The sequence below is a fragment of the Mirounga angustirostris genome, unplaced genomic scaffold (assembly GCF_029215605.1).
Source record: "Mirounga angustirostris isolate CCGP_5_RB_7025 unplaced genomic scaffold, mMirAng1.0.hap1 SCAF_9, whole genome shotgun sequence".
NCBI classification, from domain to species: domain Eukaryota; kingdom Metazoa; phylum Chordata; class Mammalia; order Carnivora; family Phocidae; genus Mirounga; species Mirounga angustirostris.
In genome coordinates, this window is record NW_026991717.1 from 71,200,722 (window position 1) to 71,222,605 (window position 21,884).

The 21,884-nt window shown below is 44.4% G+C and overlaps 1 protein-coding gene across 3 annotated transcripts; it reads left to right on the plus strand.

The window, feature by feature from the left end:
• Positions 1-14,701: 14,701 nt before the first annotated feature.
• On the plus strand, positions 14,702-21,115 carry METTL17 (methyltransferase like 17). Of its 3 annotated transcripts, none has more exons than XR_010405108.1 (14): positions 14,702-14,796; positions 14,948-15,101; positions 15,188-15,322; positions 16,211-16,292; positions 16,543-16,624; positions 17,010-17,083; positions 17,543-17,637; positions 18,173-18,243; positions 18,444-18,551; positions 19,045-19,113; positions 19,982-20,032; positions 20,278-20,370; positions 20,574-20,781; positions 20,856-20,879. XR_010405108.1 is itself a non-coding variant. In XM_045900453.3 (14 exons), exons 1-14 carry the CDS (start codon positions 14,716-14,718, stop codon positions 20,965-20,967), a joined length of 1,395 nt encoding a protein of 464 aa, XP_045756409.2. In that variant the 5' UTR covers positions 14,702-14,715; the 3' UTR covers positions 20,968-21,115. The 3 variants fall into 3 exon arrangements, 2 of the variants coding, with proteins under 2 accessions (XP_045756409.2, XP_064426821.1); XM_045900453.3 differs by having other exon boundaries at positions 20,594-20,781; positions 20,856-21,115; XM_064570751.1 differs by lacking the exon at positions 20,278-20,370 and having other exon boundaries at positions 20,594-20,781; positions 20,856-21,115.
• Positions 21,116-21,884: the final 769 nt, after the last annotated feature.

A 21,884-nucleotide genomic window follows, 5' to 3' on the forward strand; every position in this document is an offset into this window, starting at 1 on the left:
AATGCACAGTTCTGAAGGTACTCACAAGTTAGCACAATTTCCCCCCCACAGTTGTACATGGCAGCTGAGGCATGTTTTGCAATATTCAATTTCTTTACCCGTAAATTTGTACATATGTAGTGTGACACTTCGTACTAATTCTTTACAAGACCATATATATCTAGATATTCCTTTAAGAAGTGGTAAAAATAGCAATAGAAGTCACAGAACTTTATATAATAAAATGAAAATAATCCATAACTCTTACTGTGATAATCTTAATTTAACGTATGCAAGCCCATTTCAGTGTTACAACATGCTATGTAAAAACTCAACTCATTTCCAAATCTAAATATTGCTTTATTTTCTTTTGAGAGAATTTGAGAGAGTTTGAGAAATTTGAGAGAGAGAGAGAGAAAAAGCATGCAGTGGGAGGGGCAAAGGGGAGGAGCAGAGTGAGGGGAAGAGAGAGAATCTCAGGCAGATTCCATGCTGAGCACAGAGTCCAACTCGGGGCTCAAACTCTTGGGGTTCTTGTGCTGACCATGTGCAGATCATGACCTGAACCCAAATCAAGAGTCCGATGCTTAACCAACTGAGCCACCCAGGCACCCCAAATATTGCTTTAAGAACTGTATTGATAATATGTTACCATAACCTTTTAACAGAGCAAAATATCTTCAAATGGAAATTAATTTTTAATAACTTACAATGATCCAAGAAAAATTAGCTACTTTGACATCCATTGCTGTCAGTAAGAACATAAATTGTGTAAAAATCTAGACTGTAACAACAGTGATTTTACTGAAACAAAGGCAAAAAATAAATTTTCAGCTGTGCCTTTAGAATGCCAATCTGTCTTCCTTTCTTCCTTCCAACAGAAGACATCCCGCCTGCCATCCCCTCTCTGCTGCTTTCCGTCAGGACTTTGGAAGGGTGAATTGGAAGGGACACAATCATACAGACATTGGCTATTTCCGGTACGGAGGATTGGTAGGACTACAGAAAGGAGACTTGAGGAGAAGGACATCAGACTCTGGGGCTCCTCATATGTTTCTGGGTCACTGATGCTATCAGCACCTGAGGGGAATGAGCAGAGGTCAGGAGACTGCAAGCAGGGTGAGTCATGCACTTTTTGACTCCTCCCATCCCGGGAGCCCTTACACTGGCCTTCAGCCACCCCTGCTTTCAGCCATCAGTGCTTTCTCTCCTTCCGATGAGCAAGCACTTCCTTTCCTTCTCCCAGCACCTGACCAACCCCAGCAGGAACCGTCTGTAGTTCAAACCATTTCGTAGCCAGAGATGCAATAAAGCTAGAGAATGGCTCCTTAGGACATCAGGATCAGGGCGCCCGGGTGGCTCAGTCGGTTAAGCGTCTGCCTTTGGCTTGGGTCATGATCCCAGCGTCCTCCAGCGTCCTGGGGTCAGGCTCCCTGCTCAGCGGGGAGCCTGCTTCTCCCTCTCCCACTGCCCCTCCCACCTGCTCATGCTCTCTGTCTCTCTCTCAAATAAATACAATACAATACAATAAAAAACACATCAGAGTCAGAAAAAGGAACCATCGGAGCATTTTCCAAAGCTCTGAATCCCCAGCCAGGAGTCGGAGAGGGCTGTAAGGGAGCAGACGGATGTGATTTCAAGTGAGCCTGCAGCGAGGAAGGATGGAATGAGGACGGGCATGAGAGCCATGGACAGGAGGGAGAGCTAAGGTAGCTGGGCCATGGCAACTGGAAGCCAGAGTCAGGAGTAACGTAGGAAGGGAAGCGGGACCTGGGGGACGTTAGGAAGAACCACGCCAACCACAGGAGGGCACTGCATCCCCATGGGCTAGCCTGGAATGTCTGGGGCCAACACTGTAAAGAGGTCAGTCAAGGACAGCAAACCCCCTCTGCCTTGCTCCCAGCAGAGAGCATCTCTCCCTCTTCCTGACTCTTGGGGTTCTTGTGCTGACACATCTATAAGAGACAGACACACAGGCACCACCCACTTCACACACCAGCTCCCGCCAGATACACACACACACTCACACGTGTACGCATAAATATCATTCCCTCCCTCTTCTGAAGATTACCTTGCCAACAGTGTTCTCTGTGCAGGCAAATGTGCTGAGAAGACCTGCCTTCCCTTCCATAATGCACAACAACAGCTCTGTTTGTTGTTTTTTTTAAGTAGGCTCCACACCCAGCATGCGGCTTGAACTTGCAACCCCGAGATCAAAAGTCTCAAGTTCTGTGGACTGAACCAGCCAACTGCCCCTCACAACAGCACCTCTTGCTGGTCAAGGCTGATGCTCGTTGGAGTTCTTTGCCTTTTCCTTATGTTTTGCCACAGTTTAAAAATATCAGGGCTTCAAGATATAGAAGTAGCCTAAATGCCCATATACAGGTGAATAGGTTAAAAAAAAAAAATCCACACAATGGATTATTCAGCCGTGAGAAAGGAAGATATCCTGATATTTGCCACAACATGGATGGACCTTGAGCACATTATGCTAAATGAGATAAGTCAGACAGAAAAGACAAGTATTAGATGATATCACTTATAAATGGAATCTAGGGCGCCTGGGTGGCTCAGTCTTTAAGTGTCTGCCTTCGGCTCAGGTCATGATCCCAGGGTCCTGGGATCGAGTCCCACATCGGGGTCCCTGCTCGGCAGGAAGCCTGCTTCTCCCTCTCCCACTCCCCCTGCTTGTGTTCCTGCTCTCGCTATCTCTCTCTCTGTCAAATAAATAAATAAAATCTTTAAAAATAAATAAATAAAAGAAAATAAATGGGATCTAAAAAAGTCAGGCTTATAAAAACCAGAGGGTAAAATGGTGGTTACCAGTGATGAAGGGTAGTTGGAAGGCAGGCAGGCAGGGGTAAGGGCCCCCGCCCTAAGAGGAAAGTACCCTTAAAAGGATTTTATACCACCCTGGAAGGAACCCTCCACCCTTTCCCATGTGACAAAAATCTGATTGGGTGACAGGCGCAGGGAGGGTTAATCAGATTAAAACAGCCTGCCAACAGGCCCATAAAAATCCCTAGACTTGGAAACTCCAGTGACAACCCTCTCGGGTCTCCTCCCTCCTCAGGAGCTTTGTACTATGGCTTAGCTATCCCTCAATAAACTTGCTCTACCGCCTACCACTCTGTCTGGCCTACCTCTATTCTTCAAAGCCGCATTACGGAGAACCGCGGGTACTGATGGAGAAAAAAGTACTGTAACACCAGGGGAGGGGATAAGACTGATGTTGTTTAAGGGTACAAACTTACAGTGAGTAGTAAATAAGTCATAGAGATCTAACTCACAGTATAATGAATATAGACAATACTGTACTGCATTATCAAACTTACTAAGAGACTACAATGTAATTATCCCAAAGACTAAAAGGAATGGATAATTATGTAATGTGGTAAAGGTGCTAAATTTAGCCGCAAAGGCATCATATTACAATATATAAATATATATATATATAAATATATCAAGTTAGCACATTGTACATCGTAAATTTACACAATGTTACATGTCAAATATATTCAATTTTTATTTATTTATTTTAAAGATTTTATTTATTTGACAGAGAGAGACACAGCGAGAGAGAGAACACAAGCAGGGGGAGTGGGAGAGGGACAAACAGGCCAAGTGATAACTGTGTCTGAAATTTTGCCTCAGTGCTGGTGGCCTTTCCCCTCGAGGTGTTTCAAGTGTATGTGATCACCAGGGTGGGGACCTGTTCTCCTTGAAGTTCTTGTTCTTTGTTTCAGTTTAGAGGGCTGTTGTAAGACAAAACTCCACCGAGTAAATCTGAATATCTAATTGACTTTATTAATCAATGAATGAATCAGAAAGCACCCCATCTAGCAAGTAGAGGGGAGCTCCTAGGAATTGTCAAAATGGAAAGTTTTCATAGGAAAGAGGGTAGAACAAGAAATTGTTAGCAAAGGAAAAGAAAGGATTGTATCAAGCCAGGACATCTTGGGGCAGGGAGAACTGCGGGGTTTTTATCATGTATATTACTACACTAGTGCTGATCAGGAAATTTCATATTGACCGTTAAAACATGGCATTCGTGGAATAGATTGAAACTAATTAAATCACTTATTCCCTGGAGCCAGGGGGTCTTGGCATCCAGATGTCCAGCACCAGTGGTCTGGAATACACACGTGTGGCCTCGCCCAGTTATTCTCCCTGGGTTGCTCCCTAGATGTTATCTATTGTGCTGGAAGGCTCCAAAGAAATTAACTCCTTGTCCCTTACAAGGAGGACATACACTAAGGCATGTGTAAGATAGGGGTGCGGGTCCTAGCAAGAATAGAAGCAGGAAAAGGAGGAAAAAAAAAAAACAGCTTTTTTTTTTTATGGGGTCCCTTCAGTTTCCCTGTCTTAATTAGATCTTCTAATTTACTTGGTTGAATTGTTTTCTCCAACAATGGAAAGTGAGTAACAAGAAGAGACTGCAGTACAGCTCTAAGATACATAGAAATGAATCAGAAGGCTGTCGGTCAACTAATACTGGACACATATTACAAATTGTGTGATTTGTTTAAGTATTTTTAAAAGATGCCTCATCCTCCACTGAAGTGAGCTTGTTTTGACAGAGGATTTTCACCTCATCTTGTCAAATTATACAATTCTATTGTTCTTAAGAAATCTCATAAACAGGGTGATGTAGGAAAGACATTAGGGTTCAAAGCCAACAACCAAGAAAGAATTCTTGAGACGTCTTTGGTGCAAAAAGGTTGTTTTATTAAAGCATGGGGACAGGACCCATGGGCAGAAAGAGTCGCACAGGGTCATGAGGAGTGCCCCATTATATACTTTCAAGTTGGGAGGGGGTTATGGATAGGGGAAGTCTCTAAGGAATTTTGGAAGCAAGGTTTCCAGGACCTTGAGGGGGGCTAGCTATTGTTAGGAAAAGGTCATTTTTACTGTCTAATAAAACCTTAGTCATGAGACCCTTCAGATGTGTATCAGTGGATCATATGCTTGGGGGATGACTGCCAACATGTATCTTGAGGGGTGGAGATAAAGGAAGTTTCCAAAGGAATTTTTATAGGTTAAAGTAGGCTTAGAGGATCCTGGGGGCTGGGCTAAGATTGCCTTTTGCCCTTAGCAAAGTATCAACAACAAGACAGTTGAGTCCCTAGAGGAATGTCACTCTGCCTGTTTCAAGGACTTGTCAGTGGGCTGTAGGTAGTAAGGAAATTTAATATTTTTTCTTCTGCCTTAATTTCTCACATCACAGGGGCGCCTGGCTGGCTCATTCAGTGGAGCATGTGACTCTCGATCTTGGGGTCGTGAGTTTGACCACCACGTTTATGTAATCTTGTTTTTAAACTTGTCGTTTTTGAGAGAAATTATTTTATTTTATTTTATTTTACTTCTTTAGTAATCTCTACACCCAACAGGGGGCTCAAACCCACAACCCCAAGATTAAAAGTCCCATGCTCTTCTGACTAAGCCAGCCAGGTGCCCCTTGAGAAATTTTTTAAAGAAAACGTGTTTATATCTGAAAATGAGTAATGTGTACATGTTGTCTGCTTTTGAGAGAAAGATTATGGAAGAATGGATGAGAGTCTAGGGCCAGAGCCCTGGCTGCAGTAAGCCCCAGTCCCTGGTAAGAGTTCTAGCGTAAAAGCCCGTGCAGCTATATACTGTCACTAAACACTGAGCATCAGGCACCAATATCTTGCCCTTCTCTCCTTTTTTTTTTAAGTTTGTTTTTTTTTAACACTTTTTTGCACTTCTAATGGGAAAGTTGCGTCGGGGTTTTGGGGGGTTTTTTTTTAAAGAATTTTTTTTTTTTTAAGATTTTATTTATTTATTTGACAGAGAGAGACACAGTGAGAGAGGGAACACAAGCAGGGGGAGTGGGAGAGGGAGAAGCAGGCTCCGCGCAGAGCAGGGAGCCCGATGTGGGACTCGATCCCAGGACCCCGGGATCATGACCTGAGCTGAAGGCAGTCGCTTAACCAACTGAGCCACCCAGGCGCCCCTAAAAGAATTTTTTTATTATTATTTATTCATTTGACACAGAGAGATGCAGAGCGAGAGAGAGAGAGAAAGAGAGAGAGCAGGAGCAGTGGGGAGAGGCAGAGGAAGAGGGAGAAACAGACTCCCTGCTGAGCAGGGAGCCCGATGCGGGGCTCGATCCCAGGACCCTGGGATCATCATGACCCAAGCCGAAGGCAGAAGCTTAATGACTGAGCCACCCAGGCACCCCATGCATCAGGTTTTTTGCAGACCATGACCCCCAGTCTCTAAGGCTATTCCGGCCTCCTTGGGCAAAAATGAGGAAGAAAATCTTGCAGCCTGGCACTGAGACACTGATTGTTCCTGTTAAGTTGGTATGCCTCCCTATTGTCCTACCCCACACATTCCGTTGCTCCCTGCTTAGCTCATTGACAGATATAAATGTAAATGTTGTATTAGTCAAATGTGTGGGTATATGTCATAAATATTTTCTCTCAGTATTGCCTACATTTTGAAATCCTGAACCTAAGAGTTTTACATGTAACCTTGAGTTATTACACAAAATAAAACACATATCCTTTCTTCTTGTAGTTCTTAGCCTGCTGAATCCTTGGAAGGCGTAAGAGAGATATATAGCAACCCCTTTCATTCAACTTGGCCAATCTAATGAGTCTCTGTCACTCTAAGAGAATTTTCCTAGCCTCATCCTCCTCTCTTGGACAACCATCACCCTGAGACCAGGGTCTTTTTTTTTTTTTAAGGTTTTATTTATTTATTTGAGAGAGAGCCAGAGTGAGAGAGCACAAGCGGGGCGGGTTGGGGGGGCGGGGACAGAGCAGCAGAGGGAGAGGGAGAAGCAAGCTCTTCGCTGAGTAGGGAGCCCAGGACAGGGCTTGATCCCAGGACTCTGGGATCAAGACTTCAGCCGAAGGCAGATGCTTAACCGACTGAGCCACCCAGGCGCCCTACCAGAATCATGTTGAATTGCATTCCAGCAACAAAGAAGTCCAGCCGGTAGAAATGCACAATGTCTACTTGCTGAATATGTAACTTGGTCCCCAAAATTATTAACAGGACCTACTAACCTGAATTCCTATTTTGGAATATATTAGTATCTTTATAACCTCCCCATTTCTACACTGTACCAAGTATAGTTTACAAAGCTCAGTCAAATGACAGGAACCTAAACATCTGACATTAGAATGAGTTTGGTAATTCAGTTGATAATGACATTTTCCCCTGAATTACAGGGGGGTGGGGAGGAGAATGCATCTCACTTGATTCTCAATCAACCTAAAATATACTGAGATTCCAGAAATGAACATAAAACACAAGACACAGAATCAATAATCAAAAATAGAAGAAACATTCTTTGGCATAAGGTGGGGAGCTAATTATAGAAATAGATAGAGGGCGCCTGGGTGGCTCAGTTGGTTGGGCGACTGCCTTCGGCTCAGGTCATGATCCTGGAGTCCCTGGATCGAGTCCTGCGTCGGGCTCCCTGCTCAGCAGGGAGTCTGCTTTGCCCTCTGACCCTATCCCCTCTCATGTGTTCTCTCTCATTCTCTGTCTCTCAAATAAATAAATAAAATCTTAAAAAAAAAAAAAGAAATAGAGATCATAGAGTCCCACCCTAAGCAGAAGTAATACAAAAACATTGCCTTCTGAAAAATGTCTAAAACATAACAAAAGTGAAGGCATTCTGGAAGTTCCTAAATAGGAAAAGAGGACCACAAGAGAGGAATACAGATTATAGTAGTCCATGGAATTCCATTGAAAAAATAAAAACTGGGCGCCTGGGTGGCTCAGTTGGTTAAGCGACTGCCTTCGGCTCAGGTCATGATCCTGGAGTCCCTGAATCGAGTCCCGCATCGGGCTCCCTGCTCGGCAGGGAGTCTGCTTCTCCCTCTGACCCTCCCCCCTCTCATGAGCTCTCTCTCATTCTCTCTCTCTCTCTCAAATAAATAAATAAAATCTTTAAAAAAATAATAATAAAATAAATAAAAACTACCCTACGGACACCAAGAAACAAAGGATATTTGATCCTTTTTACATATATTGTATTCTTATGTGAAGACAGCAGAGAGACATTTTTAGATCATTAATATTTACTTAAGTGACATTTCTTTTTTTTTAATTTTATTTATTTATTTGACAGAGAGACAGCGAGAGAGGGAACACAAGCAGGGGGAGTGGGAGAAGGAGAAGCAGGTTTCCCCGGAGCAGGGAGCCTGATGTGGGACTCGATCCCAGGACCCTGGGATCATGACCTGAGCCAAAGACAGATGCTTAACCGACTGAGCCACCCAGGCGTCCCTTAAGTGATATTCCTGAGTGCCCTTGATGTGGCAAGCACGATGCTAAGTGCTGTGTATGTAGAGTGGTGAAGAAAATAGACATGCACCTGCATTTTAAAAATCCTCTCCCCACATACCTTGCTTGTGATAATAATTATAAAGTACATGTCAAATATTGAGCTGTATACCTGTGAAGAAAGGCTTGAAAGAGGATGTTGCCTATTTATCCAAGTGATAACCAGTAACGTTAGTACCCATGTGCCTTACAAATGAGGAACAGATATTTCTCAGACTAGCTTGGAGGGGTGTATTTGAACTAAGAAGAGAAAATCTTTCTAACGCATTGGTTAATTACCCTCAGTAAGAGCCCATCATAACCAGGCACATGGCACATTTGGCATCAAGACTATGACTTGGGACCTCTTTTGTATCCTGCATCAGTGGATCAAGTGAGGACAAATCATTTATCAAATCTGAGAAAGATAAAAGACAAACATCAAAGATGAAAAGGTAGTGCAGGTCATCACCAGATGGCTCTGCTAGCTTGATAAGTAAAATCAAAGTCACAGAGAGCTATAACCAAGAATTAGCTAAACTATGACATTCTATTTTATCACAGTTCAGAACAGCTCCCCTAATTTCTGCTGAAGATACTTCAGTAATATCACTTACCTCTGAAAGAAAGTAGAGGACTAATGAGAAGAGTTGATTGGTGTTTACTTCAAAACAAAAGAAAAGACACAGCACACTCCAGCTCCAAGGGAGAGAGGTGGAGGGGGAGAGAAGGGAGAGAGAGCAAGAGAGAGAGAGAGGAAGACAAAGGAGGGAGGGAAGAAGAAGGGGGAAGACTGGCTTTCTAATGGCACAGCTAAAGCAACAGCTCAAAGGCAACATTCTGAAAGGATGGGTACTGTTCTTCAGGACCCAGTGTACTTACCAAACCAGAGACCTCTAAATGATACTGTGTCCCAAATAGGAAGAATACACGGTTCCAGCAACCAAAGAGCAGGAGCAGAAGTGACTCCACTTACCATCATGCCCACTGACCCACTGGGAAATTTTGTACTTTCATCTCTGTAACTCTGGGCTCTGCAGGGCCAAAGGTCCAGGTCCCCAAAGTGGATGCACTCCTGCCAAGTGACACATCACAGTTCCTATTGAACTGCAAACTACAGCTGCTGCCGGGACACTTCTTGGGTCCAGGGACCAGCAGATAAGAAGAGGAGTTACCAGGAGTGCCTGGCTGGCTCAGTCCATAGAACATGAGATCTCGGAGTTGTGAGTTCGAGTGCCACGTTGATATAGAGATTACTTAAAAATAAAATCTTAAAAAAAAAAAAAATGTGGAGAAGCCCCTGGGTGGCTCAGTTGGTTATGTGTCTGCCTTCAGCTCAGGTCATGATCCCAGGGTCCTGGGATCCAGCCCCACACTGGGGGGGGTGGGGGTTCCTGCTCAGCGGGGGGCCTGCTTCTCCCTCTCCCTTTCCCTGACTCTCCCCGTGCTTGTGCTCTCTCTCTCTCTGTCAAATAAACAAATAAAATCTAAAAAAAAAAAAAAAAAAAAGATGGAGTTACCAGACTGTCAGGGTTAAATAGTCCTGATTAGCAGGAGGAAGGGTATAGGGCTGCTTTTACACAATGGAGACAGACTGGCATTCGTGTAGAACCCAAGTGATCTATTTGGGTGCTTCCTAGAAGTCCCATGCTCCATTGTAACTGTGAATATGCATGTTCAGCAATCTCAGCCAGAGAAAGATATGACTATCAAGGATTTGGACCCCTCAGGAATGGAGGTTTGGGTCATAATACCAGGTAAGCCACTAAGACCTGAGGACATGATAGTGGAGGGTGAGGGGAAATTAGAATGGATAGTAACGGAGGGAGTGGATGGGGGCCATTTGCACCCCTGAGATCAACAGCAGTGACAGTGGCTATAATTTGCCCCACTAACCTCCTTCTAAGTTTCTCTTGTGAAGCCCATGTGAAGCCCATGTGAAGGTTGAAGGAATTGTCCCTTGAACCCATCTGGAGAAGTAGATCTGTGTGGCTCTAGGCAGCTATGAAAATGTAACTCCTCAGATCTCCTGCTATGTGGATCATAATTGACCTGTTGCCCCAACTGCCACACTGAATCTGCTACACTCCCCATGGGCTGCCCTCAACCAATCAGTGCGGCAAGGATACTAAGTCAGCCCCATTTCTGTCAGATGCAGGATGCCTCTAACCATGACCTTGGGCTCAAAGATTCTCCATCAGCCTGGCTGAAACTCTTTTAGAACTGTGCATATCCAGCCTGTTTTTCTTCCCTTCCTTTTCCACAGAGGTCAGACTTGATTCCCACTCTGACAGTTCTTCCTGCCTCCTCTGGCTTCCTCTCCCTTTCCCCTTCACAGGAATTGCTCCCAATAAATCTCTTATAAACCTAATCCCATCTTAATATCCACTCCACTGAGAACTAAAATAACAAAGACATGTTCACAAAACAGATTAAAACTGCAATCCATGAGGGCGCCTGTGTGGCTCAGTCGGTTAAGCATCTGCCCTTGGCTCAGGTCATGATCCCAGGTTTCAGGGATCAAGTTCTGCATCGGGCACCCTGCTTCACACAGAGTCTACTTCTCCCTCTGCCCCTCCCCCAACTTGTTCTCTCTCAAATAAATAAATAAAATCTTTTTTAAAAAAATGCAACCCATGGTTTCAAAAGAAAATAATCCAAGACATGAAAGAACAACATGCATCAAAATTAGAAAAAATTTGGGCGCCTGGGTGGCTCAGTTGGTTAAGCAACTGCCTTCGGCTCAGGTCATGATCCTGGAGTCCCGGGATCGAGTCCCGCATCGGGCTCCCTCCTCAGCAGGGAGTCTGCTTCTCCCTCTGATCCTCCCCCTCTCATGCTCTCTGTCTCCCATTCTCTCTCTCAGATAAATAAATAAAATCTTAAAAAAAAAAATTAAAAAAAAAAAATTAGAAAAAATTTCAGGAAAAAAGGTGACATATTCAGGAAGAGTTACAAATAAAAGTAAAAATTGTGGCTCCTGGGTGGCTCAGTCAGTTAAGTCTGCCTTTGGCTCAGGGGATCAAGCCCTGAGTCAGACTCCCTGCTTGGTGGGGAGCCTGTGCTTCTCCCTCTCCCTCTGCCCCTCCCCTTGCCCCCTTCCCTTGCCCCTTCCCCTTTGCTCCTCCCCCTTTGCCCTTCCCCCTGCTGTGCTTTCTCTCTCTCAAATAAATGAAATCTTTTTAAAAAAGTAAAAGCCATTTAAAAGATAAAGACTAATCTAGAAGACAACAAATGCAAATAAACACAACAAATAATGCTTTAAGAGACTAGAAGATTTTTTTAAAAAGGAAAACTTTATATAAAGCCATGAGAGAGATAAAAAATGGCACTACTTGGGAACTTTGATGACAGAATTTCTTTAATTTCCCAAGAAACTTATTTCAGTTGCTTCAAACCTTCATTGTTGAGAGTTTCTCTAAACCTAATTATTAGCCATTTCCCTTTTTCATAAACTTGTGGAGAAAACTAGATAGTCATCATCCATCTCTAACCAAATTATCCAAACCTTCCTCAGAGAACTTTTTTTAAAGATTTTTATTTATTTATTTGAGAGAGAGAGAATGAAGAGAAAGAGAGCATGATGGGGGGAGGGTGAGAGGGAGAAGCAGACTCCCCACCTAGTAGGGAGCCCGAGGTGGGACTCTATCCTGGGACTGCAGGATCATGACCCGAGCTGAATGCAGTCACTTAACCAACTGAGCCACCCAGGCACCCTCAGATAATTTTTTTGTCCGTTTACTTACTTTGGGGTAGGAAGTGGGGGGTATTTCTTTTTAATGTTTCCTAGTTTCTCCACATTTATGTCTTTTTTTTTAAATGTAATTCAAAGTTACTAATTGGAAATACTACTCCAGTCAAGGTATGAAACCAGCATTAATATAGCAGAATTCATGGATTAGTTATGAAATGGGCTCATCTATGCTTTGGGGGATTGTGACTTGGTCAAATGATTAGACTCAGATCGTCAACCTAGTCTACCCTGTTAAGCTTTTCCAAGCATGGAAACAAAGAGTGGTGACTTTATCAATGTCATCAACAAATATCGATTAAGCATTTTCAATGAATAAAGAACTGTGTTCACTGTTTTAGATGTCTTAAAGACATCCTCAATCCATGAGGAGGGTGGTGTGGAGGTTTTTGTTTTGTTTTGTTTTTATGAACAATACTTTGGATTAAGAACAAAGACACATAAAATTTAGGTCTAAGTCAGATTTTGAGAAATTGCATTACTGAAGGAAGGAAACAATCCCAAGTACGTCAATGTCAGAATAAAGGAAGACACATCTATGTTGGTAGTTCAACAGGAAAAACAGGAGGGACATCTAGAGGTATCACCAAGTTCCCCTGCTCCTTACTTCTAAGTCTCCAGTGCTCAGTCTTACTTAGCCCCAAATATCTCCACTTTCAAGTCTGTCTTGGAAATAAGACATGAAATTATAATAAAAATTAAAATGTGATTATGTCTCTTCAAGTTCCCAAAATACATATGGTAACACATATGATAATAATATCAACATATTGAGAGTTTACTTGGGCCAGACGTTATCTCATTAAACCTCTCACTCTAGTAACCCTGTGAGATAGCAACTCTTAATATGTTGCTTTTCTAGAATTCAAATTCAGACTGCCAGATTCCAGATGGCAAGCATTTTATCCCTATGTTCTGTTACCTTCCTATGACAAAAAATAATATAGCTAATTTATGTTAGAGCTAACCTACAGTGACAAGGATATTTTATTTTGCTAATACTTGAGCCAACAATTTAAAGTAAAAGCGAAGTTGAGATGCCTGGGTGGCTCAGTCATTGCCTGCCTTGGGCTCAGGTCATGATCCCAGCGTCCTGGGATCAAGTCCCGCATTGGGCTCCCTATTCAGCGGGGAGCATCTTCTCCCTCTGCCTGCCACCCCCACCTTGTGCGTGCTCTCTGGCTCTCTCTCTCTCACAAATAAACAAAATCATAAAATAAAAGTGAAGTGTCACAAGAGATGACGCTAATTGTGTCAGTGTGAATTAAAGTGAGGGGTAAAAAAGGTGAACCCCAAAAGTAGGAGAGCAGTGACTATAGAATTTACAACACCCGTCTTAAGCAACCTTCAAGACTCCTTCCAGAGCATTCGGTTTACAAAGTCAAAGTCTCCTTTAATGGAATCAAAGTTTACTAACCTAAATGCAAACCAGACATTTAACTCTGACGGATGTAGTTCCCCATATTTTACCCCATAATTATCATATTTGGACTCTTGCAGTTGTAGCAAATGCAATACTTTCACCCATCCAGTCAGCAGATATCAAAACGTTAAGATATTGCATAGTTGACTAATACCTTTGCTAACAGAATCAAGAGGGCACACAGCGCAGTGAGTTCATTTTAATGCTACATGTCAGTTTAACGCTTCAGGACATTTAGCATAGAGTTCCCAGTTAACTTGCTAATTTGCATTCCAAGTGCCAACAATATCCGGTAGAGCATATGTTTAAAGGTGAAGCTCAGACTTAGACTGCACGTTTATTTTTTTATTTTTAGAAGATTTTATTTATTTATTTATTGAGAGTCCGTGAGTGGGGGGAGAGGCAGAGGGAAAGGAGAGAATCTCAAGCGACTCCCCGCTGAGCGGGGAGCCCAGCTTCACAACCCTGAGATCATGACCTGAGCTGAAATCAAGAGTCCCTCCCTCAACCAACTGAGCCACCCAGGGGCCCCTAAACTGCCTAGGTTTAAATCTAATTATCATCTAACAAGGTTTGTGATCTGGGGCGTGATATTTAAACATCTGAATACTCACTTTCTTCAGCTGCAAAATGGGGTTAACAGAATGTATCTCACAGATAGCAGGGACTAAATGCGGTAATATTACGTAAATATGCTTGCTACAGTATCGGGCACGTTCTAAGTGTTAGCTATTTATCTAAGAGGACAATTTAATAGGAGAATAATATGTAAAAACAGAACAAAAACCATTGAATCTATTAATTTCTGTTATCTTGGGTTGCCTAAATTTGGGTTTTTCTTATCTTTCCCTTACTGCATTCTCCCGTTTTCACACAGGGGGGAAAAAATCCCAAGACTTCAGAGTTCTCCACAGAGAAAAGCAAGGAACACAGGTAGGTAATACATCCAGAAATAGCCTTTTGCTGTCTACGGCGCTTCTCTAGAGCGTCCAGGAAAGGGCCCGGCCCGCCCCGGCCCTCCCCTCGGCTTCGGGACGCGGAGACCAGTCGCCGCACAGCCTTGAGGGCACCTCGTCTTCTGCTGGTTACGGAGGACCAGAGGTCCTGATCCCACCCACGTACCTTTCCCCTCCGAGGTGATTTACATATCGATTGTTTATTGGCTACTAGAAGCACTCGCTCTTCTCATTGGCTGACACTGCTCCGTGAGGGTCACAGGCCTCATCATTTCCGTTTCCTGCTCGCCTCCGGTGCCATGGCGACCGCGAGAGGACTGAGGCATCTGCTGACATGTAGCAGATGGCGCCGCGGCGGTGGAGAAGCTCCCCAGTCTCGCGTGAGTGTCTGCTTTCCCTGCTCTCGGAAAGACTCTGGATCTCAGGAATAGCTCCGCTCCGAGGAAGAGCGCCCTGGGCAGCCCCTTCCTTAGCGAAACGCCAGAGCCTTCCCTTCTGCCCCGCAATCAGCTCTTCTTTCTCGGCCTGCAGGCGCTCGCCGCCGTCGTGCCGGGCGTATCCCAGGTCGATAACAATTCCGATTTTCTGGGGAAGAGGCCCCATCGCCGGCACCCCGGCGTCTTGCAGCTGCCATGCGTAGAGGTGCCGCCTGCCCTGGCTGCCGCTGCGCAGTTCCTGCTGCTCGGTGAGTAACGGTGGGAAGCGGAAGCCCGAGAAGAAGCGAGACTGGGTCTGCATTAAGTGATGTCGCGTTTCATCGTTGGCCCGTAGAGAGCTCGATGCCCAATGTGGAGAAGCAGGCGCAAGCACTGGCCAATTACCTGTGGAGCCGGCGTTTACCTGTAGAGCCGGAGGAGTTGCAAAGACGGGCTGTACATCTTGAGGAAAAATTCCTGGAAAACCCAGGTAGGGCCTAAGAATGAAGAGTAGGCCAAACTGAAATATCGGTGGGAAATTAAAAGCAAGAAATAAGTTTACAGATCTATTTGAGTATCTATCTCAAATAGATACTGCGGTTTCTTGTTTGATTTTCTGGCCAGAGCTGCTTGTTACAGTGATGCCTTGCTAAAAGAAGATGGTTTCCAAGGGTGCTCAGTATCCTGCCAAAATCTAGGTCTTTGGGTTTTTTCCTGCAAATCCACTGGATTCGGACGGTCTAAGTTTTTATTCAAGTGAAATAAAATCCTTGTATGGCTCTCTGTCCAGTACTGAAACGCTCTTCAGGGATAGGAGAATGAGTATAACTCATCAAGTTATTTTCATGGGTGTGAGCTCCTTAATATTACAGACCTGCCTTTTATTCATCTTGTATTCCCTGCACTTCTCACAGGACCTAGTTCATAGTAGGTGCTGTGTAGATAAAATAGTACTGAACTGAACACAAGCCTGAGAGGAGATTTTCAAGCCCCTTTCTTCCCTCTAGGAACACTGGAAATGTCACAGTCTGCAGTTTTGGGGTACTGAAGAAAATCCACAAAATATTGTCCTTATCCTATCCGTTTAAATCTTTGAGACACTTCCCTTTAATAGAGAGCAAAACCTGTGGGATAGGTTTGGTCTTGTTGAATAAACTGCCGTTAGAGGCAAAATACTATCTGATACATTCTGGTGGTGATGGTGGTGGTTGCTGTTATTTTTACCCGAAATTTTTCTCTAGATTTGGCTTCTCTCTTAAGCTCTGAGATTTTGCCTAGGATGAGAGTTGCAGGGGAATGAGCAAGCAGCATATTCAAATATTGGATCTGAGCCCTGTTCTTCCTAGGTCCTCACTCTCCGTTCTTGTTCTCACCACAGACTTATTTCAGGTGAAGGAGAAACTTCGTGAAGCAGTGCTGCGAACCCTGCGCAAAACTACATACCATTGGCAAGAACTGAGGTAAGAGGGGCTAGAAGGGCTGCAAAAGAAAAAAAAATCTTGTCTCTAGGAGGAGACTGGGGAAGTACTGTTACACAATTCCTATTTGAAAAGCTTACCTGGTTTGTACTCAGGACTCTTCTCTTTTAAGGAGTAAAAACACTGAGCTGGAAGAGCCCTTTCCAGAGATTTCATTCCTAAAAATCTAGAAGTTTAACTATGGGATGGAGGTTATTTCCTGGTGGGTGTGACTCTTTGGTTTTTCTGGCAGCTACAATGAGAGCCTAAGCCTGGTGTATATGGCAGCAAGACTGGATGGTGGCTTTGCAGCAGTCTCCAGGGCATTCCATGAGGTGAAAGCCCCTCAGCTTCCAACCTTTTACCATCAGTTCCCTTATTCATAAAGTAGGCTTCTAGGATACAGTTCTTGGGACATTGTATGTGGTTTTTTTTTTTTTTTTTTTTTTTGAGAGGCTCTCTTTATCCTCCTTTATCTCCTTATCTGTTCTTTTTTTTTTTTTTTTTTTTTTTGAGAGGCTCTCTTTATTCTCTGAAAGGGTTCATGACCCAAGAAAGGTTTAAAATCACTGTTTTAGGAGGTTCCCATTCTGTAAGGTATTTACACTGAATCTCAAAAAAACATTCACATCTCATCTGCTTTCTCATGGTTGCCTAATTCATACGGGCCCTAAATAAGGGTCTACTTACCCTACTGTGGGGTATTACGTATTTCCTCAGATCCGGACTCGAGTTCCAGAGTTCCAGCCCCAAACCTTAATGGACTTTGGCTCGGGTACTGGTTCTGTCACTTGGTAAGTATCTTTCTGTCTCTGTCAATTCTAGCTCTAGAGAGCCATGTGTATAACACTCCAAGAGACTAGGGAACCAGAGGGAGAATAGGAAAGTTGGGAACTAGAATGTTTTTTCTCTCAGATTAGGTAAAGAAAGTATATGGATTAGGGCCAGAACTTAAAGAAACTTCAAGTGAAAAAAGACCCATGTTTAGAAAGATAAAAAAGGAAAGGAATTTAGTCTAGGGCATATCACCAAGATTTTTTTTTTACGTACAAATAGTTTTTTTGAGTCTACCCTTTTTCTAAGGAGTAGTAAATGAAATCAGAAAATAACACTGTTAGTTTTTCCAACTATTTTAAGATAAGACTCTGTTTCCCAGGGGTGGGGTTGGGGGCAGAGGGATCTCTGTAGGATGAGATCCTTGTAGGGATGACTCTTTGTCATGAGAAATGGTGATTTATATTTTGCCATCTTAGGGCTGCTCACAGTGCTTGGGGCCAGAGCCTACGTGAATATGTGTGTGTGGACAGCTCAGCTGCTATGTTGGTTTTGGCAGAAAAGCTACTGAAAGGTGAGGACAAGGGGTAAGGAGGGGCTGCTTCAAAGTTGAAGGGGTTAAGCAGAGAACTAGAAAGGGTGTTTTCCTGGGGAGTAGAGGATGGCTGAAAGCTAAAGATGAGTCTGATTTCTTTCCAGTGTTATGGTCAAGTGGAGGGTGGTAGAGGCCTTTGCTGGGCTGTGGGTGGGTTGGGTAAGAGAAACAGGAGAGGCAACCCAGTGTTTCCCTGCCCTTTGTTTTTGTTTAAGATTTTACTTATTTGAGAGAGAGAGAGAGAACATGAGTGGGGGGGGGGAGGGGCAGAGGGAGAAGCTGACTTCCCACTGAGCAGGGAGCCCGACCAGGGAGCCTGACGCACGGCACAGGGCTCGATCCCAGGACCCCCGGGATCATGACCTGAGTCGAAGATGGGTGCTTACTCATCTGGGCCACCCAGGTGCCGCACCTGGTGGTTTGCTTTAGCTTTGGGACCATAGTTCTTATGGAGATATCGCTTCAGTTTATACCTGTACACTCATAGTTGCCGCACCTCTGCTTTATTCCACAGGTGGTTCAGAATCTGGGGAGCCTTATGTTCCAGGTGTCTTCTTCAGACAGTTTCTACCTGTATCACCCAAGGCAAGTGACAGTGTTCAGAGTGTGTTAAATGTGGAATCTGGCAGATGGAAAACCGTGGCTTCAGCTTTGCAACCCAGCCTTGAGTGTTAGAAGATAAAAGAGAACAGAAGAAATCCAAGGGGATAGAACTTTGTTATACTCTTGGAAGGGGGGCCGGGGGGTAATGTCAGGTCTGTCACATTCCTTGTCCTGGTTCTCAGGTACAGTTCGATGTGGTGGTATCAGCCTTCTCCCTAAGTGAGCTTCCCAGCAAGGCTGACCGCACTGAGCTAGTTCAGACCCTGTGGCGCAAGACGAGTCATTTTCTGGTGAGTTGAAATCCCTTTTTCCCTTCCAGTTTTAAAGCAGTGTCATGGGTTTCATGCATTTCCTTCTCTCCGTTGGAACTTGTGTTCATTCTTTTTTTTTTTTAAAGATTTTATTTATTTATTTGAGAGAGAGGATGAGAGGAGAGAGAGAGCACATGAGAGGGGGGAGGGTCGGAGGGAGAAGCAGACTCCCTGCTGAGCAGGGAGCCCGATGCGGGACTCGATCCCGGGACTCCAGGATCATGACCTGAGCCGAAGGCAGTCGCTTAACCAACTGAGCCACCCAGGCGCCCCACTTGTGTTCATTCTTGACTATTTTTCTCATGCGTAGATCCCTTTGTCTCTCTTTCAGCCTCTTCATTCCCATCTTATATGGGGATGGCCCTTTCCTTTAGGGCCCTCTACTCCATCTGTGAATGTTCTTACAGAGCTGCTAACATTTATGTTTTCGTGTAATTCAGGGCTTATGCTTATTTTCCTTTTTTGTGAACAGATACTGGTAGAGAGTGGAACAAAAGCTGGACACTGCCTTCTCATGGATGCCAGGGACCTGGTCCTTAAGGTAAGATTCTTTCTCTTTCCTTCACCCCTGCCCCACCATCTGTCACCAGTCACTTCTACTCCCTTAAGAACTGAAGGGACTCTGTCATACAATGGTAGGGGTGATTCTCAGGATATTAGGCATATAAAGTCGTTATGATATAGGGTAGTGATTAGCAAACTAGGACCTGTGGATTAAATTTGGCCTGCCACCTGTTTTTATATGTGCCATGCTTATTGGTGTGCATCTTGTCTATGACTGCTTTTTTTTATTTTTTAAGATTTTATTTATTTGTCAGAGAGAGAGTGAGCACAAGCAGGGGGAGCTGCAGGCAGATGGAGAAGCAGCCCTGCTGAGCAAGGAGTGTGATGCGGGACTCGATCCCAGGACCCTGGGATCATGACCTGAGCCAAAGGCAGATGCTCACCCGACTGAGCCACCCAGGCATCCTGTCTGTGGCTGCTTTCATACTATAAACAGCAGAGTTGAATAGTTGGGACAGAAATAGATTTTGCCTACTCTCTGGGCCTTTAAAAAAGAAAAAGTGCACCAACCCCTGATCCAGAGCATTGCTAAGCCAAGAACCTTACCTTTTGGGGACAGTATGAGCCAGTGTATAATCATAAATTTAATTGTCCTGGAGTGGGATCTTTTTGAGAGTAGAGGTTGCTGACAAGGGAGAGCACCGTACTATGTGCCAAGTTCCTGCTTTTCTACTGCAGAGAGAAAGTTCTTTGTTTGGAGTATTAGAGAAGCAGCCAGCTTAACCCAAGGAGCCTAGTTAATAATTATCAGAATTGAATGTTAAAGGAGTCCTCAGTTTACTGAGTGCAGAGATTGAGTTATGAGAATAGACCCCTCAGACCCAGCTTAATTTTTTTGATTTCAGGGAAAAGAGAAGTCACCTTTGGACCCTCGACCTGGCTTTGTCTTTGCCCCAGTGAGTATCACTTCTAGCTTTCCCAGCGTGCAAAGATGTAAACTCAGCTGTGGCCAGGAAAAGTGAGAGGGCAAAGCTAAACCACCCTCTACTATTTTGTGTCCCTATCCAATTTCTTTCTCAGTTGTTCCCCTGGCTCTCCCTACCTCCCGCTCCTATGCTGCCATTGCCCTAGCCCTTAATTCTATCACTCTTTGTTTTTCAGTTGTCTGATTCTGTGGTTCTTTTGTCTTGTGTGTTCACAGTGTCCACATGAACTTCCTTGTCCCCAGTTGACAGCCTCTAAGCCCCTGGCCTGTAGCTTTTCTCAGGCTTACCACTGCATCCCCTTCAGCTGGGTATGTATCCTGAGAAAGTTATGGCAGGGAGAAAATAGCCTAGGGGAACGGGATGATAGAGTCAGAGGTGAGAAGAGTTGGAGAAGTCAGAGAAGAGTCTGGAGGTTTGCGGGGCCTGAGTGTCCATGGCTTATAGAATATGAAAAGGGCTGCAGGGATGGGGGTCACAAGTTTTTTTCCCATCTCTTTTTTTCTCCAAATAGTCTCTATATCCTTATCTTAGAACAAGAAGAAGCAAAAAGAGGAAAAGTTCTCGATGGTAATTCTTGCCCGGGGGTCTCCAGAGGAGGCTGATCGCTGGCCCCGTATCACTCAGCCTGTCCTTAAACGGCCACGCCATGTGCATTGTCACCTGTGCTGTCCAGATGGGCATATGCAGCATGCTGTGATCACAGCCCGCCAGCATGGCAGGTATAAAGGGTGTGACCAAAATTAGGGAGAGGTGGCAAGAACCTGCAGCCCATGTTGACCTCTGTTTTCCATAGGGATTTGTATCGCTGTGCTCGTGTCAGCTCCTGGGGAGATCTTTTACCTGTGATCACGCCTTCAGAGTCCGAGCTTCCTCTGTCTCCTGCTGAAGACCCCCCTAGGAGTTGACAAGGAGGCGTTAATAAGAAAATAAGTATTTTCTTATTTTAGGCCTGCCAAGGCTGAAGCTCCCTGGTATCCAGGGTGGGAGCACTGGTAGCCCTATGTATATGTTTGTTTGAGGCTTTAATAATAATAAAAAGTTTTCAAAGAATAAGTGGATCTTGTGATTCTTAAAAGGTACAGAGATCAGTTGTCATGTTCAATCCTGTAGCAGAGAGAACCCTCAGATATTCAATGCCTGTCTTCCCACAGAGATCTCAAGCTCACCTCCTGTAAGAGTACTGCTTCTTCTACCAGAGACCACGACCAGGGAAGTAATCTGGGCCAGTAGGGAAAGCCGCCCCCAGTCTCTGAGCACTGGCTCAGCAGGTGTCACGGTTGTTAGGTGGGCCACCTAAATGGGGGATCCAGGCTGCCTAGCCTCTGTGTTTTTCTCCCTCCTTTTCTTCTGTCTTTCTCAGGGTTTATCAGCTCCCCCGGAATTTGCCTGATACATTTTCCTCAAGAGCCAATCCCCATCAAGACTGAATATTTCCATCTCCACCCCTGTAGATCCAGGCAGCATCCTTCAGTTTGCTTGGTTCATTTCTCAGTTTTTCCCTAGGCCTCGCTGTTTCAGAGCTAAAGAACCTTTCTTTGTCTTAAAATTCTTAGGCCCTCTCCCCCAGTACACACGGTCCTGACTTACCGTGGCTCGATTTTCAAATTTTCAACTTTAAGATGATGTGAAAGTGAGGCACACTGAGTAGAAGCTGAACTTTGAATTTTGAATTTGGATCTTTTCTCAGGTCAGCAGTATGTGGTATGATAGTCTCTCATGATGCTGGGCAGCCGCAGCTCCCAATCACACCATCACGAGGGTAAACGGCTGGTACACTTAAAACCATTCTGGTTTTCACTTCCAGGACAGTATGTGGTAAATT